The 24,494-nt window shown below is 37.2% G+C and overlaps 2 protein-coding genes across 3 annotated transcripts in view; one reads left to right on the forward strand and one right to left on the reverse strand.

Annotated features, from left to right (window-relative positions):
- LOC110838414 (inositol hexakisphosphate and diphosphoinositol-pentakisphosphate kinase-like) lies at window positions 1-16,929 on the reverse strand. The gene is made up of 10 exons (XM_087345220.1): window positions 16,839-16,929; window positions 16,355-16,669; window positions 8,271-8,505; window positions 7,019-7,227; window positions 5,611-5,837; window positions 4,186-4,322; window positions 3,192-3,306; window positions 2,976-3,103; window positions 2,310-2,427; window positions 1-110 (listed from the first exon to the last, which is right to left on the reverse strand). The coding sequence occupies exons 3-10, from the start codon at window positions 8,405-8,407 to the stop codon at window positions 78-80; spliced, it is 1,104 nt and encodes a 367-aa protein (XP_087201346.1). The 5' UTR covers window positions 8,408-8,505; window positions 16,355-16,669; window positions 16,839-16,929; the 3' UTR covers window positions 1-77.
- Window positions 16,919-24,494, forward strand: part of eIF4EHP (eukaryotic translation initiation factor 4E homologous protein) — a 20,879-nt gene continuing 13,303 nt past the window's right edge. Inside the window, exons 1-2 of one of the 2 annotated variants that reach the window (XM_022081576.2) lie at window positions 16,919-17,067; window positions 23,224-23,299. In XM_022081576.2, the coding sequence (XP_021937268.1) occupies window positions 17,048-17,067; window positions 23,224-23,299 (96 nt within the window). In that variant the 5' untranslated portion in view covers window positions 16,919-17,047. The remainder of the gene's footprint in view (window positions 17,068-23,223; window positions 23,300-24,494) is intronic. The other variant, XM_022081577.2, reaches the window with a different exon arrangement.

Below are 24,494 nucleotides of genomic sequence, written 5' to 3' on the forward strand. Positions count from 1 at the left end.
TTTACATAACAAATCCTTTTATTTTTATTAATACATTTTTCAAGACGCCGTTAAGGTCACAAATGACGGATACCCATCTAGAGAATCAACTGAAACTGCGGACCTCCATGCTGCAACCAAACATTCAAATGATCTCCAACAAAAAGCAGACACAACAAAGTCATTAAAAGATTAGTTAACTTTAAAATTAACAAATAGTTTTCATTTTTTGAAATTATTAAGTACATACTAGTTAGATTTTTACAAAATAATGTACATTTTTAAGTATACGAGGTGCGATCGGAAAGTTTCTAGACTGCGCGTATAAAAAAAAAACCCGTACACTTATCTCAGGTATTAAATTCATCTATCACCCTCGAAGTAGTTCCCCTGGGAGTGAACACAACGATCCCAGCGCCGCTGCCAAGCCTGGAAGCATCCCTGGAAATCTTTCTTTGTCAGCCTGTCAAGCACCATCTGCGAATGCCTGAATCTCTTCTATCGTCTCAAATCTCCTTCCCTTTAGCTGAATTTTCATCTTTGGGAAGAGGAAACCTTAGAAAGGAAGTTGGGGTTGGTTCTTGCAAGATCTTTGAGCTCCTGACAAACGAGAAGTCGATTCTGCTTCTGGTCCTCAGACAGGAGCCTTGGCACAAACTTGGCTGCGATGCGTCGCATGTGGAGTTCTTTAGAATCAGCTGACAAGTCCCATAGCCTATCCCAACAATGTCGCACAAGTCGTTGATGGTACGACGTCGATCTTCGTGAATGGCCTGCCGAATCTTCGTAACATTTTCGGGCGTTGTGCTCGAAGATGGTCGTCCAGAACGCTCGTCATCTCGACAGAGGTTCGGCCATTTTTAAAACGTGAATGCCACACAAAAGTTTGTGCACGACCCATTGCGGACTCCCCAAATGCTTGCTTTAGCATTTCATAGGTTTCCGTAGCCGTTTCGGCGAGTCTTTGGCAAAATTTGATGCACACGCCATTCCGAAATCGCAGGAGGGTCGGTGTAATGCACTACCAAAACGCCCGTAACTAAGAAACAAATGCTAATTCGATGATGCCGGCTGGCACACTGATTCACTATGAATGTAGGCCGCACCCCCTAGCGGCAGAAGCTCGTATTACATCCGGTTCGCCCTCTATTGACACAGTCTTGAAACTTTCCGATCGCACCTCGTACATAAATAAATAATACCCTAGTTAAATGAAAGTTTTGATATCAAATAAGGTTCCATTTAAAAGTTTTCTTTATTAGGGTTAGAACTGTTGTCAAAGAACGGAATGTTAAGCGCAGTGTCTTGTAATGAGGAATTCATAAGATAAGGTCAGACTGCATTCAGCTGAGTTCTGATTGTAGTGCATATTATTTCAGCACATGATGAATTATTGGAATGGATCAATTATATCGGGTTACATGGCAAGTCATGTAACATTGTAACCTGCTTGTAATCACAGTAATAGTGTATGTCTATTAATCCAATAAAAATGTACTGACCTGCAACCCTTAACAAATATTTCAATACAGGCTGCATGACTTTTAAGTCAGCCTGTATAATAAAGAAAGGCTTAGCTGAAAAAAATTTCACAAAGTCTGAGCAAGCTAGATCAAACTATAATGCTTCTGACTTATAAGAGACTGAATACTGTTTGTACCTTAGCAAAATTTTACATTTTCATACACATAAAATTCTTGTATGTTCACAACCCTGTCTTGTACTCAAGCTGTCTTATCCATTATATAATGCTGTTCTCTGCCATGCACTGTATTCAGATACACAAGCTAATATATAACCACACACTCATACATTTATTTGAAGATCTCTCCACCACAGATAAATCTGTCAACAACTGGAACACTGGTATAAGTTATTATTCCATGTAATAAAAATATTACTTATTACATATGTGAATTTTTATATGCAGTGAGTTGGGAGAAAGGATCTAGAATCAGCACTTACAATTTTCAGATTCAATGGTGACAACGATATAAAAAGGGACCTGTAGTACACTTTGGTTCATTATGGAAAGAATAGCTAATGTTATAAGTTGTGATTATACAAGATGAAGGGGGTGGGGGTGAGGAACCCTACTAAGAAAATTCTTGTTCTTGTTCCAATTATCAACATATTTCCAAATTCTGGTTTCAAACTTGCATTAAACGAGTAGTCATTCTCGCACATACCCATGAAACGAGGCATGACAGCTTCCTCCTCAATCCCTTCCTGTTCATCATACATAATCAGCCTCTATTTTAATTTCATGTTAAACAGCCTCGGCAGGTCATACAACATCATTAAGTAGTTTACAAACTAACCATACACACCACAGTCTTTGAGCCCACAGATTCATTACGGCTGTGCGGTCTGAATCCAGGACCTGGTGGTAAGTTCTTCTGAACACAGCAATTTACCCCAGGACTGAAGTGAAGCTCCACATGAAACCTGAAGCACAAAACATAAGCCATGGCCAAATTTCAAGATAAATCCACGATATTATCAATCACATAAAATTTCAGATATATATTAATATAGAGACAGCAGTATACTGGGTTGTTGCACTATGTTGTATTTTGGCTGTGTATCAGTGTTTCGGAGGAACATAGTGCCTCTATCTTCAGGATGTAGTGAGGAGAGTTAGGAAGTGGATTGTTTACATATGGTTAGGAGGAGAATCTGGCAAAAAAAAAGGCTAGTCAGAACCACGAGATGGGGCAGGGAGACAGAAAAATGTCTGGGTCAATAGGAAAAAGTTATCTTCAGCTGGGTTAGAAAACAGAGAAAGCAGACCTCTTCAAGGCCACAAAAGGATAGTACCATAATGAAGATTAAGTCTTGTGCTTGGAGAGGCTTCGATGACCTGCTCAGGGAGATTACCCTCTCCAGGAATATGAGGTAAATTCTTATGATACACACAAAAAATCTGTTACAATAAAACTCTTTCATGTCTTCTTTTGGAGTTGGCATTTTAGTTAAAATTGGACTTGACTCACCTCTCTTCAGAGGAAGGGTCCTTGGTAGGGTCTTCATATAGCATGATAACAATCTGTGACATGTAGTTGAGTTCTGACACCATGCTAACATATTCCATTGCTCTGCGCCACTGCTCATCCTTCCGTACCTACAAAGTAACGATCATTTAAACTCACAACAAAACACTCTTACAATTGTTTACAATTCCAGGCTAAAACAAAAACAAAACAACTTACATCAAGCAGACCACCATAGCGCAGTACAGTTAGTAGTGAGTGAACATGACTTTCACTGGTAAAGTACAAGCGAGTCCGCACGTGTCGTCCTGGGCTTGATACACCATGTGAGTAACTGCAAAACACTGCACACATTACCACAAGTACATCAAGCCTAAAATAACATTTCATAATATTTACAAAATATTAAACAAAGGATTGCTACAACATTTAAAGCTAGGTTTGCAAATTTTATGACAGCATGCACATTAAATTTAGAACACATCAAATTCTTTAGTGCCCCTGTAGAGCTGCTATTTTGTTCATTCTGTCTGTCCACACACACATATAACAACTTGAGAACAAATAAATACACTTTTGTGACATGTGGTGGCATTATTATTGAAACTTCAAACACAAATAAAGCATTAAATATGCACCAGATGGCACTAACCACTCACCCTATAACTGCACTAACTTCTGTGCAAAGTACTGTCAGTCTAGCAATGTTGTGTAGATAACTCTGTTTACCCTTACCAATCAACATCCATAAATAACTACAAAGAGCGGTTTTGTTGGTAGCCATAATCAAGGCTTCCTTGTAGGTGCCCTCAGACCTGGGGTTGATAGATACTAACTAATGTGATATCTATACTGAAGCTGGAAAGGATCCTATGTTTCCTTCAATCTTTTGACCCATTAGACTACTTTACACAACTGGAAAGCTGATGACAGAAGCAGAAACAGTCTCCAACATGTTGGATGGACTACAATGTTATTTTCACACAGCTGATTGACCAAGACTTCATTGGATTTATATAGGTAAGGAACAGGAGACTCAGCAAACATGGTGTATTTAGTTCCACATAAGCCAGAGAATTTCTAGAATACCTGATTATCAGCTTTTTAATTAGGATTCTACTCAACAGAGTTAGTCAGATTTGCACCAAATAGTTCAATGACTGTAACAGATCTTTAGCAATTTAAACATATTTTAGTCATTGTGGTTCCTCACCGTGGGTTCAGTCTGTTGACAGTCTCCTCTCCTGATTCCTCAATGTTGTGCTGCAGATCTGCTCGGATTTTCTTCAGTAAAGGAGTGCAGATTCCTTGTCCTATGGCCAACTTCTCCTGCACTGTAAGCCCATATTCCTGCAATACATGTGTACAGACTGTAAGACATTATGACTTAGATCTCAGCTGCATAAAACACAAAGGTAGATGTGTACTAGTAAACAAGGCAAATGATAAATTTTGATTATCACACTTAACAAAGAATAGCAAGAGAAGCACACAGACTTCTGATGTCAGTACATACAAGGGACAGAAACAAGAGATACACGCCTTTGGACAACTTCTCCTCTGTCAACCCATATTGTAGCAAAATGCATTAGAAAAGAGTATTAAGACATTATTATGAGTTAGTTTTAGAGCTGCAAAATCACAAATAGGCCTGGTACATGAAATAGAATATGTTCTTTGTTATATGGCTGCTAATAAAATGTGGTTTATCATAAATAACAATGAAAGGGAGATAAGGACTGCAGACTTCTGGCACCTGTATTTATCCCTCTTAGTGTCAAGGCAGTTCACAAACTACTCCCTAAGACCATTTTGTGTAAAATGTAGACTGAAAGGGGGGGGGGGGGGAAGAGAGAGAGAATCATATAAAATATTGCTCAAATGTCAGGAAAATCTTTCTGCTTTCAAGAAAACCTTGTTTCAAATATGAACTACCAAAATGTAGTATAACACTTATCATGCAAAATCCTTTTCATTATTTTTTAGTTAAAATTATGAATTTTCCCACTTTAAATCATATGAACAAAATGACTACAATGTATAGCTTTGGTTTTCAGGTGAAAGCTGCATCAGACATTTGGTGTTAACCAGTGTTTTAGCAAACACTGCAGTTGCCATTTTCAAGGTGGATGAGGTTAGATCATTACAGAAGGCATTATATAGGGCAGGCAGTGGGTGCGCGATGAGTTTGCTGGTGCTGAATGGTGGAGTGGAGCAGCCGGCTGCTATCCAATGAAAAATGAATACAAGTAACTGTACAAAACCAGAGTAAATATGATGTCACTGTTTTCCACAGTAAAACACCATAGTACAACCTGCCATGTTTAAAACTAACGACAGCTGTTAGGTTTCTAAACATTATTTTTTCTTTCCCTCTGCCAACAAGAACACAGAATAATGTGCCTACTATTCAAAAGCACTGACTGTTACATTGTGGCCAATAGATGACACTCCAAGAATATAATATTACAGACAAATCTTCCAGAACTCTTCAGATGTGACAATATCAACATGAGTATGGTGTGCTAACCACATCGGCACATGGCACGAAGCAGGTTAACAGACAAAAACTCACTTCAGAGCATATTCAGCCACTCTGCACAAAGTAGCTCACTGATGTTCTAAATGGCAAACATACCTGAGGGATAACAATGTCAGCCAAGTATTTGGCATTGATGTATAACTCCTCTGCTTGCTCAAATTGCAAAGTATGCTGGTTGTGTTGCAGGTCATACTTAATGCAGTCATAAATATCAGGGATTTTCAAGATGTCAAAAGTCTTGTTCTTGGTGCAGAAGTCCTTCTCAATCTTGCCCAAGCATCTTCCCATCAATTCCCATGTCTCCCCATGGTACAAAACAGCATCTGAGAAACACAAGAATGTTGTGGATTATGTTAATAATTTATGTCCTTAAACATCTTTCTTAAAAATATGGACATCTTTGATTATCTTCCTCTGGGGTAGCTCAGCCAGTATAATGACTGACTATGGACTCGATGACCAGGGTTCAATCCCCAACAAGGGCAAAAGATTTTTCCTCCAGACTCTGTGTCAGGACTGGCTCTGCGGCATACCCAGCCTCCTGTCCAATGGGTACCAGCGCCCTTTCCTGGGGGTAAAGCGTGACTGGGGTGTGATGCTGACCACTCACCCCTATCTAGTGCTGAGATTAAGCAAGTACCTACATGGTGAACAGCAGGATAGCTTTACTTTTTTACCCTAAGATCTACTCTACTAACCTTATTTTGGATGGAGAGGAATGGTTATGGTGTATGTGTGATGAGTCATCTCCCTGATGACGGAAGCAATAAGCATGTCTGAAATGTCAGTTTCAATCATCTAGTTGGTCTTCAGTGTCCTCCTGATATCCACTTAAATGCAGACATTCTTAAAAATTAGGGCGGGTCAGGCTGTTTATGCCAATTGTATAACTAACAGTATCTGCCTATATCATGGGCAGCCCTGTTTGGGTACCCATTCATCTGAGTGAGTCTTGGAATGTCTACCTGAGATCTCATAAAACACTAGCCTGTTACATGGCAAAATTCTACCAGACTACACACTGCAACATCCCATGTTTGTCAATTTCTTGTCGTATGGTGAGCTTTTTTTTCCTTAAGGAAAGACTCTTTCCTTTTGTGTTGTCATAAAATACACACATTTAAATAAAACAACTGCAGTATACAAAGCACACTCAGACAACAGATTAAATAATAATAATAGCAGCTAACTTGTAAAAATCACACATTGAAAGGCACAACAACTCTTGCAAGATGGCAACCAATTTCATTTGAGCAGCCAACAGTTTAAAACAAACTTCACCTGTCTCTTTCTCTCTCACTTGACAGAAAAAAACACAAAATTGCATGAAACCCAGGAAATTAAAATGAAACTACACACATTCCAGAAACCTAAATACGAGGTTTCACTGCATTGGGGTTTGCACATCTTCACTGTCCAGTTTCACGTCCAATGTAACATCTAATGTTTAATGTTAAATTCTGTGTAAAATGATGTTCCCCCCAACCAGCTATATGTGAAATACCTTTGGTCTTAGGATCATCCTTCTTGATGCGCACAATATCCATAAGTCGTTGAATCAAGTCCTGCACATGCTCACAGCATTTGACAGGATTCTTAACAAAGTCTAGTGCAGTGGAGATGCTGAGTGCATTTCCAGGATTAATCTTCTCACGATCCTCTGCTGTGAAATCCCGATCCTGTTGCATCAATTCATGAAGGCGTGACTTTGCCCTGCACAAAACGTGAACCATAACACAGACAAGATTCAACTATATCTCACAAAGTAAGAGTTAATACAACTTCTTAAGTTTTTTTTATAAAGTGATAACACCTTACATTTACAAATATTTCCTGTTCATCAAGAAACTGATTTCAGTGAATTCTTTGATAACAGAACATTACAAATCACCAATAACATGAAAGCCCACAATTATACAATATGTACTCTAAACAGTTCATTCCATTCCACAATTTACCCCCCCCCCCCCCCCCCCCCCAATATCTATTTTAATGCTATACTTGAATTTTCATCTGTACTGTCCAAAAGATAACCTAAAAAAGTTACTGTATACATTCAGATAAAAAAAAAAATTTATGGTGAAGGATAGCCATTCTTTGAGGACCAGCTCTAGTTGCCTACAGCTGCACATTCAACATATTCCTAGGACTGTCAATCCTAACCTTTTGTTACCTGGTGAATTCAAATTCCTTTAGGGTCTTCATGACCATATCAGAGCTAATCTCCAAGGAGGCACAAACATGCTGAACAATATAATCAACTACTTGGTGCACAATTTCCCTGCCTTTTCCACAACACAAATATTTCTTAAAATGACAATATATAAACATTACGGTCACAGTTACAGATTATAAAGAACTGTAATAATGTGCAAAATACATATTACTGTTGCAAGTAACAAGATTATAACTTTTGTTAGAAGACTTTTTCTGTTATATTACTTTCTATTCCTCATTGACCGCTATAAAGTAGAAAAAATCCTACAACAAAATTAAAATCCTGTTTTTCACTATGAAATTCACAATTTTAAGGATTTTAGATTCACATATATTTAGTACTAGGAGAAATCATAAAAAACTCTACAGAGCAAAGGAGGAAAATTACATTCACTTAGTATCAGTTAATTAAATTAATAAGATACAATTATTTATAATAAATCTAGGTCTCAATTGCAGCTGGTCTAATAATGAAACACTTGGATACCACATTATTCAAGGTCTATGTTTGGTAGAATGTACTTGCATTTGATACTTACATGTTTTGGTACTTGCTAGAGTCACAATCATTGTAAAGCAGTCCATTTGTGTTAGCAGATTTCACCATCTGCACCAGGATAGGAGTCAGCTCTCCCTCCAAAGCCAACAAACCCTTTGAAAATGCTGCTGCCGTCATTTGGACATGGCCCTCATCCGAGGCATATATTTTGAGGTCATGACGGAATGTGGAGTGAAGGCGGAGAAGACCCAGACCTTGTGTGCCAGCATATTCACCTGTATCAGATGCAGTCAATGGATATGCTACGATAATAAATCAATAAGACCTACAAAATTCATGAATTCACAGAAAATAAGGCCAGGAATGGCAAAGATCTGATTTTGAGTCAATGACAACCAATCACACTATAAACACTGCCTGTTAAACCTGCAAAAATGCAATTTCCAGTGGAGTGGTTGCAAAATATCTGAGGGCGACAAATGTAAAAACAAGACAGCAAGAGACCCAGACTTCAAAAGAGTCCATCTCCCAAATTCTGCTTACTGATCACAATAGTATTGGTTTGTATGACAAACTGCTGAATTACTGTCAATATTTGTTGAACCTAGTGTTCTCTTGATTGACTGAAACTGAACAACATACGCACAGGTATATAGTGCAGATACAGAACTGTCTTCATTGCCTTCTTGCATGTAGTAGCGTTGTAATCCAGCAGCAAATTTTCTGGAATTCTGGTTATTCATTCGCTGAAGCTCAGGTGTGTCGTCCTCATCACTTTCCTGGTCTTTTGGTGTTTTGCTGCAATTTGTTCAACAACTGCGTCTTCATAATCTTCATTTTCATTGTAACACTGAAGAATATTGTCAATACATCCACACTCTTTGTAGTTTCTGATGTGTTGCACTTCCAAAATGGCGTCATTTTCACTATTGGTCATATCTGGCATCTCCAAGCCTGAATGCTTAAAACCACAGTGAGCAATGCAATTCTTAATGGTCCTGCTACTTATTGTTGCAAACAGAATCGGTACATTGTCTGAATATGCATGTGTTCATTACTGAGTGAATCAGCGATGACTCACTGACTCCTCCATGCCACAAGCGCACCATCTAGCACTCACTGTCCCCATTACACGGCACAGTGTTCCAACTAAGCGATACTAATTCCGGTTATTTTCTCGATTTGTTTTTCTTCTTTAAGATTTGTCCCAAATAAATGGCTGCCCCGATTAACCGATGGCACAATTACCTGGATTTTAATGTAGTATGCACAACATATTTCCTTTCTTAGGATGGTGACATATACATGGGAGCTGTATCAGGGTTCGACTGTATTTACTATTACTGAAACATCTGCAATGTCTTTACACAGGAAACTGTAATGCAACACTTTCTAACTAGTTGTGATACATACCATTTACCATGTCATGATAAAATATTTTGTTTATAAGCTGCACCCTAGTATTATGGGCATGCAATTTAAAAAATAATTGTGTCTTATATTCTCATACACATGGTTAATATTTTTAGGCTGTTTAATTTTTAAATCATAAAACTAAAAAAACGTAAAGTGTATAAGTGGAACAACAAAGTGTACACTGTAGACAAAATTATAAATCTACATAGCAATGGTAGCAGTAAGCATATTAAGCATAAGCCCAACACTGAATATGGCAATGAGGAAAAGAAGTTGATTAGAAGCAACTGAAATGAGATTCTTTTAAGACCAACTATTTGTATTACAAGAGTAGATGGGTTAAGAAACATATAAGACAGGCAGCAATTTAACAATTACAGTCTACAATACAGTTCACTAAATTACACACATATAAAGGTTATAAACAAACCATCCTATTATGTTCTTAAATATAAACTTAACAGTAAGCAAGAAGTGATGCATAAACTAGAAGTGACCATAAATTAAAAGGACTATGAAGGAAGAATACTACTTCTTCCTCCTCCTCCTCCTCCGTGGTCAACACTCTGGCGATGTGTCAGTTCTCGCTTGGCAAGATAAGAAGCGCATCACCATGATATCAACATATCACAAAGACGATATGCATGTGACAATAAACAAAGCCAAGCGAGATGGTATATTCTTTTATGTCAGTAGCATTCAGAATGAGAAGGTGCAAAGGACACATGTAGAAACTCTATGTATTTGGTGTGGGAGTTGAGGTTTTTACAACAATGACATTAATGATGACATTCTTTTGAGTTTTGGACTAGACTGTGTGAACTGGTCACTAGATGCCAACATTTTGGAGAACATACTGTTCCCATCTTTAGGGCTGAATTGACAGTGCTGAGAATCAGAGGGATTATGTAGGGTGGCAAGAAGAGGTCTGAAGGGATGGGCCATTTGGGATGGAGTGAGGTGGAGATTGAGCTGGATGAACTGGGAGCACACTCCAAACAGGAATCAGAGGAGAGGAGGAAGGCTGACTTCTACCCTCCATCTGCTTCCCCCCCCCCCTCCCACACCATCTGATGCATAATGGATATGTACTCTTCACCAAGTAATTTTAGGATTATCAAATCAAAAGGATGAGAAATTCATACAAAATTTTGGTTGGAAAGCCAGAATGGAGACCACTCAGAAGATCATTGTGTACGTGGGAGGAAATATAAAAATGGATTTTAGGTAAATTGGTTTGGAGGTTGTGGATTGTATTCATCTGCCTTAGGATAAAGACAGATGACCTTTTACAAACACAGTAATGAACCTCCAAGTTCCATAAAGGGTGGGGAATTTGGTAACTAGCTGAGCATATTATTGACTTCTCAGGAAGGACCCTGCACAATGAAGTTAACTATTTACATGGAAGCATACTGTATGTGACTGGTGATATGGTATGATGCTGTGCATAAAAATGTGATTCTTCCATTCTCTGCAATTAGTGCTCTTCACTTTAACATGTTTAGGATTGGTTGTAGGAATTATGGTGCCCTGGGAGAACAAAACCCATGGAGGTAACCATGGTAACCCCCAAACTCTTCCCCCTCCAAAAAAAAAGTAAACTGGTTGCAATATTAATGGAGTTATTTCTTATGATATGGCTTTTATGAAACAATAAACAGATAGCAGTGACCAACGATGGAATTAGGGCTTTAGCAGTTATGGTAATAAACACGGCAGTTGTTTGGGGGGGAATGAAGAAAGCCACAAAAACATCAGTCAAGTCCTTCCCAGTGCCATTACAATTTTTAATTGTTAACCTCATTCATCACACTTGATGTCCTCTGATACTGTCCTTAACAGTTGATGGTGATTGGTGGAACATCTTAAAGTTGAAGTAAATCATATTTGTGATCTTCCATGTCAGATAAGAAGCTCAAATCACTGCAGTCAACAGCAATGCATAGGCATAAACTTGGAATGTCTCATTCCATTTCACAACCTAAAAAGTGCACTTACTCTGATTTCACTGATTTTAGTACATACTTGAAGGAATTCTTACACCACATTTAAATTTATTTTCATTGTGTTGTTCAGTGATTTTTATTATTAAGACTTAGCTCAGGATGCGAATCAGTGGCAGTCCCTTGTGACAAGATATTTTATGTATGATTTATTTAACAATGATGTCAGTAGCACAGACTTCAGACCAGTACAATTGATTGACAGGATGATTAATTATTAATTGGAAATTTTGGCATTTCCTAACACTAGCCAAGAGAGACCTCAGGATTGCCTATCTCCCAATAAAGATCTGAACTCGTGATCGAAATAAAAAACGAATGCTAATCACACTGCTGCAATATTTGGTAATATGGAAATGAAGATTTCAAGTTCCATAAAAGGCAAGGAATTTCTTGACCAGCTAAGTGATTATCAGCTTCACAAGGACTCTGCTCCATAGAGTTAGTATATTAGATTTCACTTGGGTGGGCAGCAGTGTTCCTGTACTTTTCATTTGTCTAGGCCTACTATATCAAACTGAAAACATATTAGAACTGAACAAGTGAGGAAAATATATGTAGTGTGTTACAGCTGGGTACATTTGCTCTCCAATTTGTCTAGTGGTTTTGTATATTCTGTTTCAGGTTTCTGTCAAGGAGTTAGATATGAATTTGACAAAAAATGAAGTTAAGTATAAAGCGGTATGAGAAAACCACATTTAGGCTTGCCAATTTGATGAAAATTGAAACAGCCATACAGATTTATACAAAAAAAGTCTGTATAAAATTGTACGAGGATCCATTGGAGCAGGATGCGAGGGCAACATGTGGCATCAGAGACCCTGGATGAGCTAGATTAGTGGCATCCCTTGGTGTGAGAATTGCATATAAAATATTTCAAGTAGTTTTATTTGCTACAATATTAACTATCTTCATTTATGTAATTTTGATTATTTTAATAACCATGGCTCAGCTACTGAATATTTTCAGTCCAGGGCTATTGGTTTGAATCCATGACATGGCCAGACTCCAAGAGGCAATAAATATCCAAGTTTATTAGATTACTTCCACAGCTGATCTTTCATACCAGTTTTGTAATATAATATATGTGGAATGAAACTGAAAAGTGTGTATGATCTGCAGATAAAAGGCATAAATAAAATGATGTGTACAAGCTTTAAAATTCTGCAGTTGACAGCATAAAGTCTGTCAAAACAAGGAGTTAAGAGTCAGTATAACATTTACATAAAAGACCAGAAACTTCCAAAGATGATGTTAAAATGCTCATGCATTAGTTTACAACTGCTTTGATATCTGGTTTTTGAATGTATGTCAACGGAAAATTCAGGCTAATCAACAAGAAGGAAGTGTTGGTTCTTGCAGCTGTTGATAAAGTTTAAAATAGTTTAGATGGCCAATCACAGTCTTCCTCTGAGGGATGAGGCTGAATAATTACAAAAGCATGATTGATTTCAGCTATTAAAGGTTAAAAATGCTCATACTGAAAAGTGTAACTTGTGTTTACGTATGCTACTGGCAAACATTAACAAGTGTATTTTTATTAGAGTAAAAGTGACTTATAGAACTGTAAAACATTCAAAGAAGTGTACCAAGCATTTCTTTGAAGAACCATACAATAATAGTAAACTTTGCTACTGTTTACCTGAAACTCTTGTTTCAGCTAAATTAATTTTGGTACATTTTAGAACTGTTATGGTCTCCATTCCACACTGGCATTTCTGACCCTCATTTATCTTGTTCCAACATCTTACTCTCTTTGATCTTTTATAAATTAATTTTGTAAGGAAGAATAAGTAGTAGAGAATTTTGGTGAGATATCAGGATCTCATGGTGGAAAGCATGATGTTATGCCACAAAGTCTGGTACAACTTCTATCAGACTACATGGCACATCCCAGAAGACAGTCATCTTCAAGGAGGGAATTATTTTCTCCACTAACTGAATGCACTGTTGATTAATTTAAATACTTTTTATGTACAAAGTTCCAGTATTGGGTATAATTTTGATTTTAATTTATTGCTTTAGATGCTGCTAATAGTTATGTTATTTTAATCTTCATTGTATGGGAATATAACATTTAAACCCCTATTTTACAGTGCTGCTGCTTAGACTTTAACTCAGTTTTAATGGTATAGTGGTATGCTACAGCAAAGCAAGGACAGTTGTAACATACAGGTGATAAATTTATCATCTTTCACTTATTCTCCTTTGGTAAACATTAGAGTCACAAGCTTTTCTCATTCTCACATTTTCTAGTATCATTTATCACCAGTCATTTCATAATGGAGTAATGTGTATCTTTCTTTTATAATTTAAATGCCTTTGGTTCAACTTTGTGGTTTGCAGGGCCTGACAGTTTTATCATACCAGTTTGGCCATTCTTTCAGAGTTCCTGTTGGGCCTTCTCAGCTACTACTTAGGAGGTGCCAGGGACAAATCCTTGCTGTATATTGCCCTGACAGATTCCTACTTAAACGTTGTCTCCTCCCATGATGCGGCTGTAGGATCACACTTTGGAAGGGAGATTAATTTGTAAATAAGAAAAATGTGCCATTCATTTATTTAGTCTCCTAAAAGAATAAATATTCAGTACTAATAAAAAAAATACTGTGAGGAGATTTATGATTACAATGAGAATTCAATTTGTATGAGTAGTAATGATTATCACCTTCTAACAGTAAAAAAGAGTCTGAACACTTGTTTGCTTGCTCTGGCCTGACTTGTCCAAGTCTTTTTAACCTATTAGAGATAAACAATTCAAACTGTTATAATGTCACATAAAATAAGCAAAGCGTTCACATAAAGTAGTGAAATGTTACAAATAAATAACCCATTACATACAGTAGATAAATTGTATTAAAAATATATTAAAATTAGCCGTCAATCACAATATAATATAATTAAAAGATTAAAATATCATTTTACGTTCCCTATCGAGTACTCGATTTACATGTGGAACATACACGACATGTTTCAGTTATATATAGCCATCATCTGGTGTTATGTATATAAACTTTTCACTGAATTACTTATTTTTTTACTGATTTTTAATGTTTTTTAGTTTTCATTTTTCTTTTGATGTTCTTGTCCTTTATATTGTTTCTTCATTCGTTGTAGTATCACAGGTCACTAATATGTTTGTATTTCGTATTTCGTAGTGATGTCAATGTTTTGTATATGGACCAAGAAGTAATATCGTATTAGTATTATGAGAGATCGGAGGTGTACTGTATTGTATTGGATCGTGTATATTGTGATTGACGGCTAATTTTAATATATTTTTAATACTATTTAAATAAATCACAATATGACGCATCTACAATATCTTATAGTAGATAAATTGTACTACCCATTTGTAGTATATTAAGACAAGAAAATCCTAATGAATATTATGATTTATTTTTATACATACATTCATCAACAGAGTGAAAGTGGTGTGTACATATGTTTTTAATGCTACTATAATTTGTGCCCTTTTATTTATAAGACTTGTGGGACTAGGTGTTATACTGTTGATAATTTTTATGCCAGCATAATAGGCACTCTTCTGAAAACATGAGAAGTAGGCAGTAGGTCTATGGGGCTGATACTTTTTTCTTAACACTGTGTATAGTGGAATTAGTTAGAAAATGTTCTTGGTTATTTGCAGAGAAATTAAAAAAAAGAGATTCTAGGGTTGACACCAGCTATTAACCCAACAATTCTCTTTCGTAAAGTAAATTTATTTTTTTATATTAAATAAATTACCTCCAGAATTTTTTCCATATTTCAATATAGAGTGAAAATAGGCAAAATAAATTATTTGAGTCTCTCAGTGTTGCTGACGTTTCAGAGGTGCTTACTGCTTCATCAGGTCATTGCTGTTATGGTAGTGGCAGTAAGGAACTCTGAAACGTCAGTCAGTTTCTACCAGACTGCACGGAACAATAACACAGAAGACAGCCATCTTCAGATTTGCAGTTATATTTCTGTTATGAAGGATGGGTGGTAATTATCATTGTTACCAACTGAGTTTCTGCCATTGGTTGCTGCTATGGTTTAAAATCAGATGGTAGCACAATATATGATTGATCACAGACCAGATTCGTTCGCAACGTTTAATATTCTGCTAGGGGTGTTCTATTTCATCCTGTGATATTTGGGTTGGGTGTATCTGCTGTCTTTAAGATGCATACTGTGTCATATCTAATATTTTCAGCAATGTTGGATGGGATTTGGGCAATTGAAGCCTCTACTCTGCAGTAATATATTTTGTGGGTAGATGTTTCATTGTGAGAGCAAAGTTGAGGCCTCTTGCTAGGAAAACAGTGGTTGTAATGGTTTCAAATGATTGTCTGGACTTGGTGACTGATTGTCCAGTTTTCGGGGTGAGCGTTAGAGAGGTCATTGCAGCCTCTTGGACCGCACCATTAATCCGATTCATTACATTCGACTTGTCATCTACTGCCTACTCTACAGCTCTACATATCTTCCAAAAAATGACCAACCAATACAAATTTAATCTGAAGATGGCACCGGGCTGCTGTTATGTCTTGTTGGATTTTTATATAAGCCTGGTTGTTATTTGAAAACAATTTCTGTGTACAAGAAATAAGGGATAGGATATATTTCAAAAGTAGCTCCTTTTACCATGTTAATTGCTCGGGTAACTCAGTAATAATAGTTTCATATAGCACTACAATACTAGGAAGTGGAGCTATACCTTCATTTCGCCATGTGTTTTCATGGCGTAGTACGTAACTAGAGCCACGGTGGTCTAGCGGTTAGAACGCTGGCCTTGTAATCCTGGGGTCTCGGGTTCGATTCCCGGCGGTGCCCGAATTTATAACTTGTGTTGGGCAAGGCAACACGGAGTTTTCCTCCGGGGGCTTCCCCGGTTTCTCCGTGGCATACCAACAATTACTCCATTCACACACAGAGGAAGGCAATGGCAAACCACTTCTGGATCATCTGCCAAGAACGTATATGAACAGGTCCCAGTCCGAGAGAAGGATGGAAGGATCCGGTTCATATGGACCTGTTGTCAGACAGAACACTAAATAAATATAAAGTACGTAACTAAGAACCAGAGGCAACACCTCCGTTTCCTTCCGCTCAAAACACATTCAGAATATATTAAAAGCTCTCAAATCTTTTTATTGACAGTAGGGAGTAACCCAAACCGTTGTTCCCATTAGGTAGGTTACCTGTAATCCTATTCCTGACAAACAGTTGTATCAATGGCACAGGAAACACCGAAATAAGTAGGTGGTGCCACTTGTTTCCATCACCGAAGAGTAATCTGTGCTTGCGATGTAATGTGGCAACAGCGCTGTGAAGTAGATAATTTTGCATGTAAATATTTGCACGTCTAAGTGTGTGTTTTAGTATCAAGATTGAATTAACATTATATAAAATGTCGAATAAATTCGATGCGTAAGTTTCTTGTCTTATGTCTACATTACTTTGTTTTTCCTTGTTTTCGTAACTGAGCTCCCCATCACATACTAACCTAAAAGGTCTGTCTAATCTGACAGAGACGTGTAAGATTCGTGATGTGGAAGGAGTTTTACGTTTGTGTATAATAGCCATCGAAACTTTGTAACAATAAATGCTATAAAATCTTATATAATTTTTATGACGAGTATATGCTAGGGCTAAATTACCGGGGTTGTAGGCGGTGCCCCATGTTGCTTGGGGCTCATCCATATGTCAGGCTGAGTAAATAATTTATGCATTATGGATATTAAGTATATATTGTAACTTCTAAATTGTTTACCATCTCTCTTAATGGTACTAGCCTAGCTTAGAATAATGGCAGACACTGAAAGGAGAGCCTCATAGAATAGACTAGAATGTAAGGAATTGTGTAAGAATTGTAATATTCTTCTACTAGCCAGCGAATTGTTGCTCTCATCATTATCATTTGTAGTGGACAACATAGAAACATTTCGAACAATCTTTGATATCCACAATATAAGTACAAGATACTGATATAACCTTCATGTGCCAAACACTAGCCTTGTTAAAGAGGAGATTACTATAATGGAATTAAGCTATTCAATTATCTCTCCCCCCCACTGTAAAAGGTCTGAGTCATTATATAAAGAATTTTAAGCCATTATTAAAGAGTATGCCCTATCTCACTCTTACCCTCACTCCATATAAGAATTTACATCAACCAGAAGTTTTTTGCTATTATAAATACATGTAATGAATAGTGGTGATGCTTTTTGTATAGTTGACTAAATCATACCTATTGATGAGAGTTTTTTTGCTTTGAAACATACCAACACTCCTCAAATATGTCACGTTTTATATTTATGTTGTACACTTCAAAACACCGATATGCGGCCCCACATAGCACTACCTGCATTTTTCTTGCACTGTCACTCATATCTCTTATGAGAAACAGGTGTGACAATTCTCACTAGAGGAATTAATTGGCTAATAGTTGCTGAAATATACCTTGAGCCGATTAACAGCTCTATGGCAGCAAGTCTGTGAGTGGGATAACAGGAACAAGTTAAAGTCTCTGCATTATGAATCAGTTTAGCAAGAGGACAAGTTGGAAATTTGTTTTGGCATTGTGTGATGTAAGGAGGAAGAAGCTGTTTATAATAGTAATGTCTAATAAGTGGAAAAGAAATGTTTTTGTCCACTTCCATGTCTATAATTGGATTGAGTAATTGTTTGTCATCCTGTCACCTTTGCCAGACTATCCTGTAGAATTTGTGGCTACAAAGCATTTCCATTTTTGTCACAAAAAAGGTTGCTTTCTGTTGCTTGTGGACTGTGCATATTTGTGAGTATATACATGTCAAATTTATCTGTGCATATCATTTCCTTCAAGTCATATCTTGTCCTGGACTTATATTGCCATGTTTTAATAATTTGTTTGGTCATGTCATGTGACATTCCTGTTCTCTTAGGTTTTACTATTCCACAACAGTTTATTATCTGTTTAGTCAGATCATCAGATAAGTCAAAAGAGGGGAAGAATTTGCCCATGTACTGCTTATGTCCTTGTCATATCTTTTTTGTCAAGCACCATACTGTAACATGTTGTCATATCTGCAGTCATTCGTGTCCTGTCCTTCCGTGCCAAATGTGGAACCAGGCTTGTCACACAATTTGTAAATTGTCATTCCAAAAGTTTGTTTTGTCTGAAATCTATTTTCCATTTGAAGTACTAAACTTTGTTCAAAGCAAGATGTTCATAAGGAGCATAATATTTTGAACAGGTGTTGTTCAAGAAATCAGAAACATTTCTCAGTGTCTGTAGTTAGTCATAGTTTGGATCTTTTTTTGTTAGTAACCCTGCCATTGTTTGAAAAGTGTAGGAATACACAAAAATGCTGTATGGAGTAGAGTCCTTGTTGATATGCGGTGTCACATTGTCTTTTGTCAGGTGTATCACCAGCGAACTGATGGACACTCTCATTTGGACTGTCCATTGTTTGTCCCCATTTGGACCCCTTGGGGGTGGTTCAATCCATCCATTGGCACTACAGCCCTTGGCCTTGGCCTCAGCCTCCTCCCATGTGGGAGGTTTCCTAGTCTTTGAAGTGTGCGTCTGTGAGTAGTGAGTGACAAGCCCATTGCCTCTTCACAATTTCTATTCAATCCTGATTTGTTTGCCATCTAGTAGAGAATCAGGAGAGACAGGGGTGAGAAATGGTCACTGAATTTTACTTATGAAACATCTCATCCATGCTCGTAAGGTTCTTTTACACGCTGTAAATCTGCGACGTGGGAATGCCAGCTTTACTTCCCCTCTGACGGAAGTTGTGCTATGGATTTCTGTCACCCTTAAAAATCCATTGACCTCGGCCAGGTTTGAACCCATGAACCTTGGGTCCAACGGTGAGCACGCTAACCACTAGTCCACCGAGGTGAACCTTGGGGGTGCTTGCCAGGGTAGAATTAGGGATGTTCTCTCAGCTTCCTCTTAGTTTATTTCAGCTGTGCAGTCATGTAAAACTGAACAGTTCTTGACTCAACACATGCAGTATGAAGGTATTTTTAGATTGTGTTAGCTGTATGAATAGTTTATAATCTTTTCCTGTGGACACGGTGACATTTCAAGCTGATTCAAATTCTCAAATGAACTTTGTTGCAATGGAGGGAGTGTATTTCCTTGGATAGAAACAAGGCCTTTGATGCAAATGAAATGTATTGCCCTGACCCTTACACCAGTTTGAGCAGACTGAGTCACTGTAGAAATGGTCTTTCAATGAAGTTTGCTCATTCATGTGATGTTTGCTAAAGCAGTTAATTCCAGGTATGGACCTGTATGCCTTATGACATTTTTTACTTTTGTGATTTTCATTGTTGATAAACTCTTCTGTAATCAGATCACAAATAAAGATTGTATTCGTTTCACCATGAGGCTTGTTAGACCAAACAGACATCCATTTATTTATTCTAAGCCAGGTACAGGGTTCTCTAAGACTATCTGCCACTATAAATATGCAATATGGGGGTAAATTCAGAATATAATTAATTAAAACATGAAAAAATAATCTAAACAACTGAACATAAAGTAGGTGTGTATGTAAAGACTTGTTGTTATGAAACTTCGTATCAGGTGGATGGGTTTATTCTCTGTTATACTGTTTTTATTGTGAGTTTTTGTCTTATAAAATGCAACAAATGCACTGTATTTTGTAACATCCAACACTTTGAGATGGTTTAAATTAAATTAAAATTAATGTCTGTAGACCCAAGGAATTTCAATGCTACATGGTAAAGGTTAAAAAAGCAGTTTTGTACCCAAGAAGAGATTACATTGTCCATATTAGTGAAGAAGTTCTTTATCAGTCTTGATGGACAGGTGACATTTTATCTTATATCTTGTATATTTCTGTTCATTTCATAATACTTTCAATGTTACAGATAAGAGCACGTATACACTGCAGTCGTTCATATTATTTTATTGCTATACAGTCTCTAAATTAATAGGATACAGTTTATTCAAATATGTTTTATAATTTTTATGGTATTAAAGTATTTTTGTTACCATTATGATGAATACATATCTTGTGCCCCTTGAGTTAGCCTGTTAAATGCAAATTAAAGCTCTTTAGCACTTTTATTGAACTTGTCTTTTTTGAATTGTTCTGAGTGCCTGTTTTGAAGAGAAGAGAGATCTTCTAAATATTTATAAACTTATTTACATTCTGTGATAAGTACAAACTACACTTCATACTTGCAGTCACAGTCATAGCGACAGTCACATTTAAACGAAAGACTGTTCAGTCATTTGTGGCCTGCTGTGTACTTTTATTCAGTTTGGCAAAATAGGTTTATATGTGTTAATGCTGGAAAGTTCAGTTGGTCTGGAAATGTACAGTAATGTAATTTCACACCTTACATGTCTGGCCGTAAAACTTTTATTGTTTCTGTCATCAGAACATTAGTTTTTGAATTAGTGTTCACACTTCTCTGTAGGTGCTTTCATTCAATCACAGTTTCAGTCAGCAGAAAATAATTTCAGAATTCTGTATATGGTAAGAAGTTGTGTAATTCATAGTGTCAGTATGCCAAATATTTAGTGGGAAGTGTGTCTCATTAAACAAAAGGGTTAACTTACTTGAAGAGGTTTTTGGTATTCAAAATTGAAATGACTTTGGAGGAAGATACTGAACATTTAGGATGTCCATCCACCCATCCACAAGTAATACATATCTTCTTCTTTCTCGGCTCTATAACCCGGTGAGAGTCTTGGCCGCCTCCTTTCTGGAGGTTTCCTGGTCTTTAATGTGTGTGTTTGTGAGTAGTGAGTGACCAGCGCACTGACTGTCCTCAATTTCTACTCCTGATCCTGATTTGTCTGCCATTTAGTGGATAATCAGGAGAGACTTGGGTGAGAAATGGCCGCTCAATTAAGCTTACAAAACATCTTGTTCATGCTCATAAGGTTTTTTTACATGCCATACATCTACGACATGGGACCGGCTTTACTCCCCCTCCAAAGGAAGTTATGCTACAGATTTTGATCACCTTTAAAAATCCATTGACCTCGGCTGATTTTGAACCCTGGAACCTTGGGTTCAGTGGCAAGCATGCTAACCGATAGTCCACCAAGGGCGACAAGTATTACATATGCAACTGTTATATGAATTATAGAACTTCACCAAAATAGGTGTCTTGACAGTCCATGAGTAGGCTAATGAGGTGAGAATCTCATTTGTATCATGCCAGAGTATTTTGACACTTCATGTGAATGAGTGACGTATTACTTACAGGCTTGTCTGCTAATGAGCAGAAGGAGAATTGGGTCAGAGTATGTCAGGAACCTTGGGATATACTTCTTGGTAACCCATAATTCCTTTCTGAGCACATCATTGGTATTGAAAAATGGATTTGTCAATGAAATTCGAAAAGAAAGTACCAGTCTTTACAGTGGGGAAGTCCAGCAATGGTGCACACACATTTATTCCAGTGTGAAGAGCCAGTTTCCTGTAATTATTTGACATAGATGAAATTTGGCATCAGGAATTGTTCCACAAGGACAAACTGCAAATTAACAATTTATAGGTTTTGCAGTACCTGTTGAAAAAGTGTCCTAAGAAACAATTCACTCTAGAATGGTTTCTGTGTCAGGCAGTGCTCTGGCTCAGTTAGCTTTATGTCTGGAATTTTTCGCCAAAAACTGCAAGACTTTTTTTTACACTTCCATACTCACCAGATGTATCCATGTACCTTTTTCTTTCTTCAAAAATTAAAATTAGTGATCAAATGTAAGAGACTTGATTATATTGTAGTAAAAGATTGCAGACTACACTTACTAAATTCAAAATGCAGATCTTCCATAAAATGTTTCAACATTGGTAAAATTGCTGAACTCATGTCAAGTTGCAAGGAAGTAACTTTGAAGGACCAGCATGAAATGGCCATTATGTATGATAAGTAAAGTAAAGTAAAGATGTCCCACTATACACCATGTAGGCACTTGGGGGGAGAGGTGGTATAGCTCCTACTCATTCTTGACCTTGGTACTAGAAGGGGGTGAGTGGTCAGAATCATGTTCTGGCCATTGTTTACTCCCGGGAAAGGATTCTGGTACCCATTGGATAGGAGGCTGGGTTGGCCCCAGAACCAGTCTAAATGCCCCTGTTGGATATTGAACCCCAGTCATCCAGTCTGTAGCAAGTCACTATACTGACTGGTGATAAGAACAAAGAAAAATATTTGGTTTCAAAATTATTTGGTCACATCTTATTGATTGCAGTCATGTTTGTTGTGCAATAAAATCAAAGTTGTATGTGTCATGGGTATTACTGCACATTTTCTTAATTAGCATTCTTCCATTTCTGTAGAAAGTTTTTTCAGAAAACTGGAAATTAGGCAGAACTTTATAGTTGTGTAGTTAATCTGATACGTTGGGAGATAAGTAGCTACGTCTCCAACTTTACCTCTGTTTAATGAACTCCTGTTTATCCATGGGCATGTACAGTAATGTTTCTTTATATAGTATGTGTACTACATGTGACACACTGGGCTCCTGTACTTGAAGAACTTTGAGAGTCTTTTCCATATTGATGCTGTAGTACTGTTTACTTTAAAACTAAACTTGCATTTGTGTAGGTTGAAAAGCAGTGATGACAGTGGTGAGGAAGAAACTGGTAGCAAAGATCTTCAGAAGGCAGAAAAGGAGTCCTTGGTAAGCAGTGTGTTTTCAAAATGTAGTTGCATGTTACAGCCTCCATTAACTATACTATTTATGTTTTTTCTCTACCTTATTTTTCTAGTTTTCTTAATTTATTAAGCCATAAGCGTTTTAACTGTATGGGTCTACTTCATAGCTGAATCCTTAGTTTGTAGCGTTTATTGTAAAGCGTAATGCAGTGCTGAAAAATAGGCAGAAAATATCCATACTCTGGATTAATTTGATTTAAGCATACACTTGGTCTAAGACTATACATATTTCACACTCTTTAACTTGACTGCAATAAGATATAGTCATGCAGTGTTCATATGTACTTATCCAAGGAGTTCTACCAACTGTCTAATAGATCAAAGCCAGTGAAAGTTGGGACCCGCAGATGCTCAAGGCACTGAAGAATGGGTTGTCTAAGTATCCTAAGTAAGTAAGTGTTCATATGTGTATGATTTTTAGTTTAATCTTTATGAGGTGACGCTGTTGTGTTTAATAATGTACCTAATGGCATAATACAGGAGCAGTTACCATTTGTGAGAATTCAAGTTCTTACAGTGGCAAGTATGAAGATGACTTTCTTCTGAGATGTTGCATCCTTTAGTCTTTTAGAAATTAACCAACATTTCGAAGGTGCTCCTGATCTGCTTGTGGGAATAAACATTTGTAATTGGTTTCTTCAATATGTGCATGATGGAGAAGTTGATCTACGATTAATGTTTTTCTCTGATGAAGCCTTGGTTTCCTTATGTGAAGAGGTGAATACTCAGAACAGTCGGTATTGGAGTGCAGAAAATCTGAGTATTATTCACAAACTTCCTATTTATGATGAGAAATTGGTGTTTGGCATGTTATAAGTGCATGCAGGATAATTGGACCCAACTTTTACGGCAATACACTTAATGCTGCCAGGTATGTGAACAACGTCCTATACCCATTCTTTGCCGAGCTAACAGAAAAGGAAAGTCTATACAGTATTTTCCAGCAAGATTCTGCAACAGCTCATAAGGCACACACAAGTTTGGAAGCATTGCAAGAGGTTTTTGGAGACCACATAATTAGCTGTTGTCTGTAGACCCCCCTCCCCCCCAATGTTCCCTTGATTAAACACCTTGTGACTTTTATTTGTGGGAAAGTTTAAAAGATAAAGCATATAAAACAAATACCCACACTCTGGAAAACTAAGAAACAACATCCCTTG

The sequence above is a fragment of the Zootermopsis nevadensis genome, unplaced genomic scaffold (assembly GCF_977971745.1).
Source record: "Zootermopsis nevadensis isolate Lab colony 2312 unplaced genomic scaffold, Znev_1.0 Znev_ptg000008l, whole genome shotgun sequence".
NCBI lineage: Eukaryota > Metazoa > Arthropoda > Insecta > Blattodea > Termopsidae > Zootermopsis > Zootermopsis nevadensis.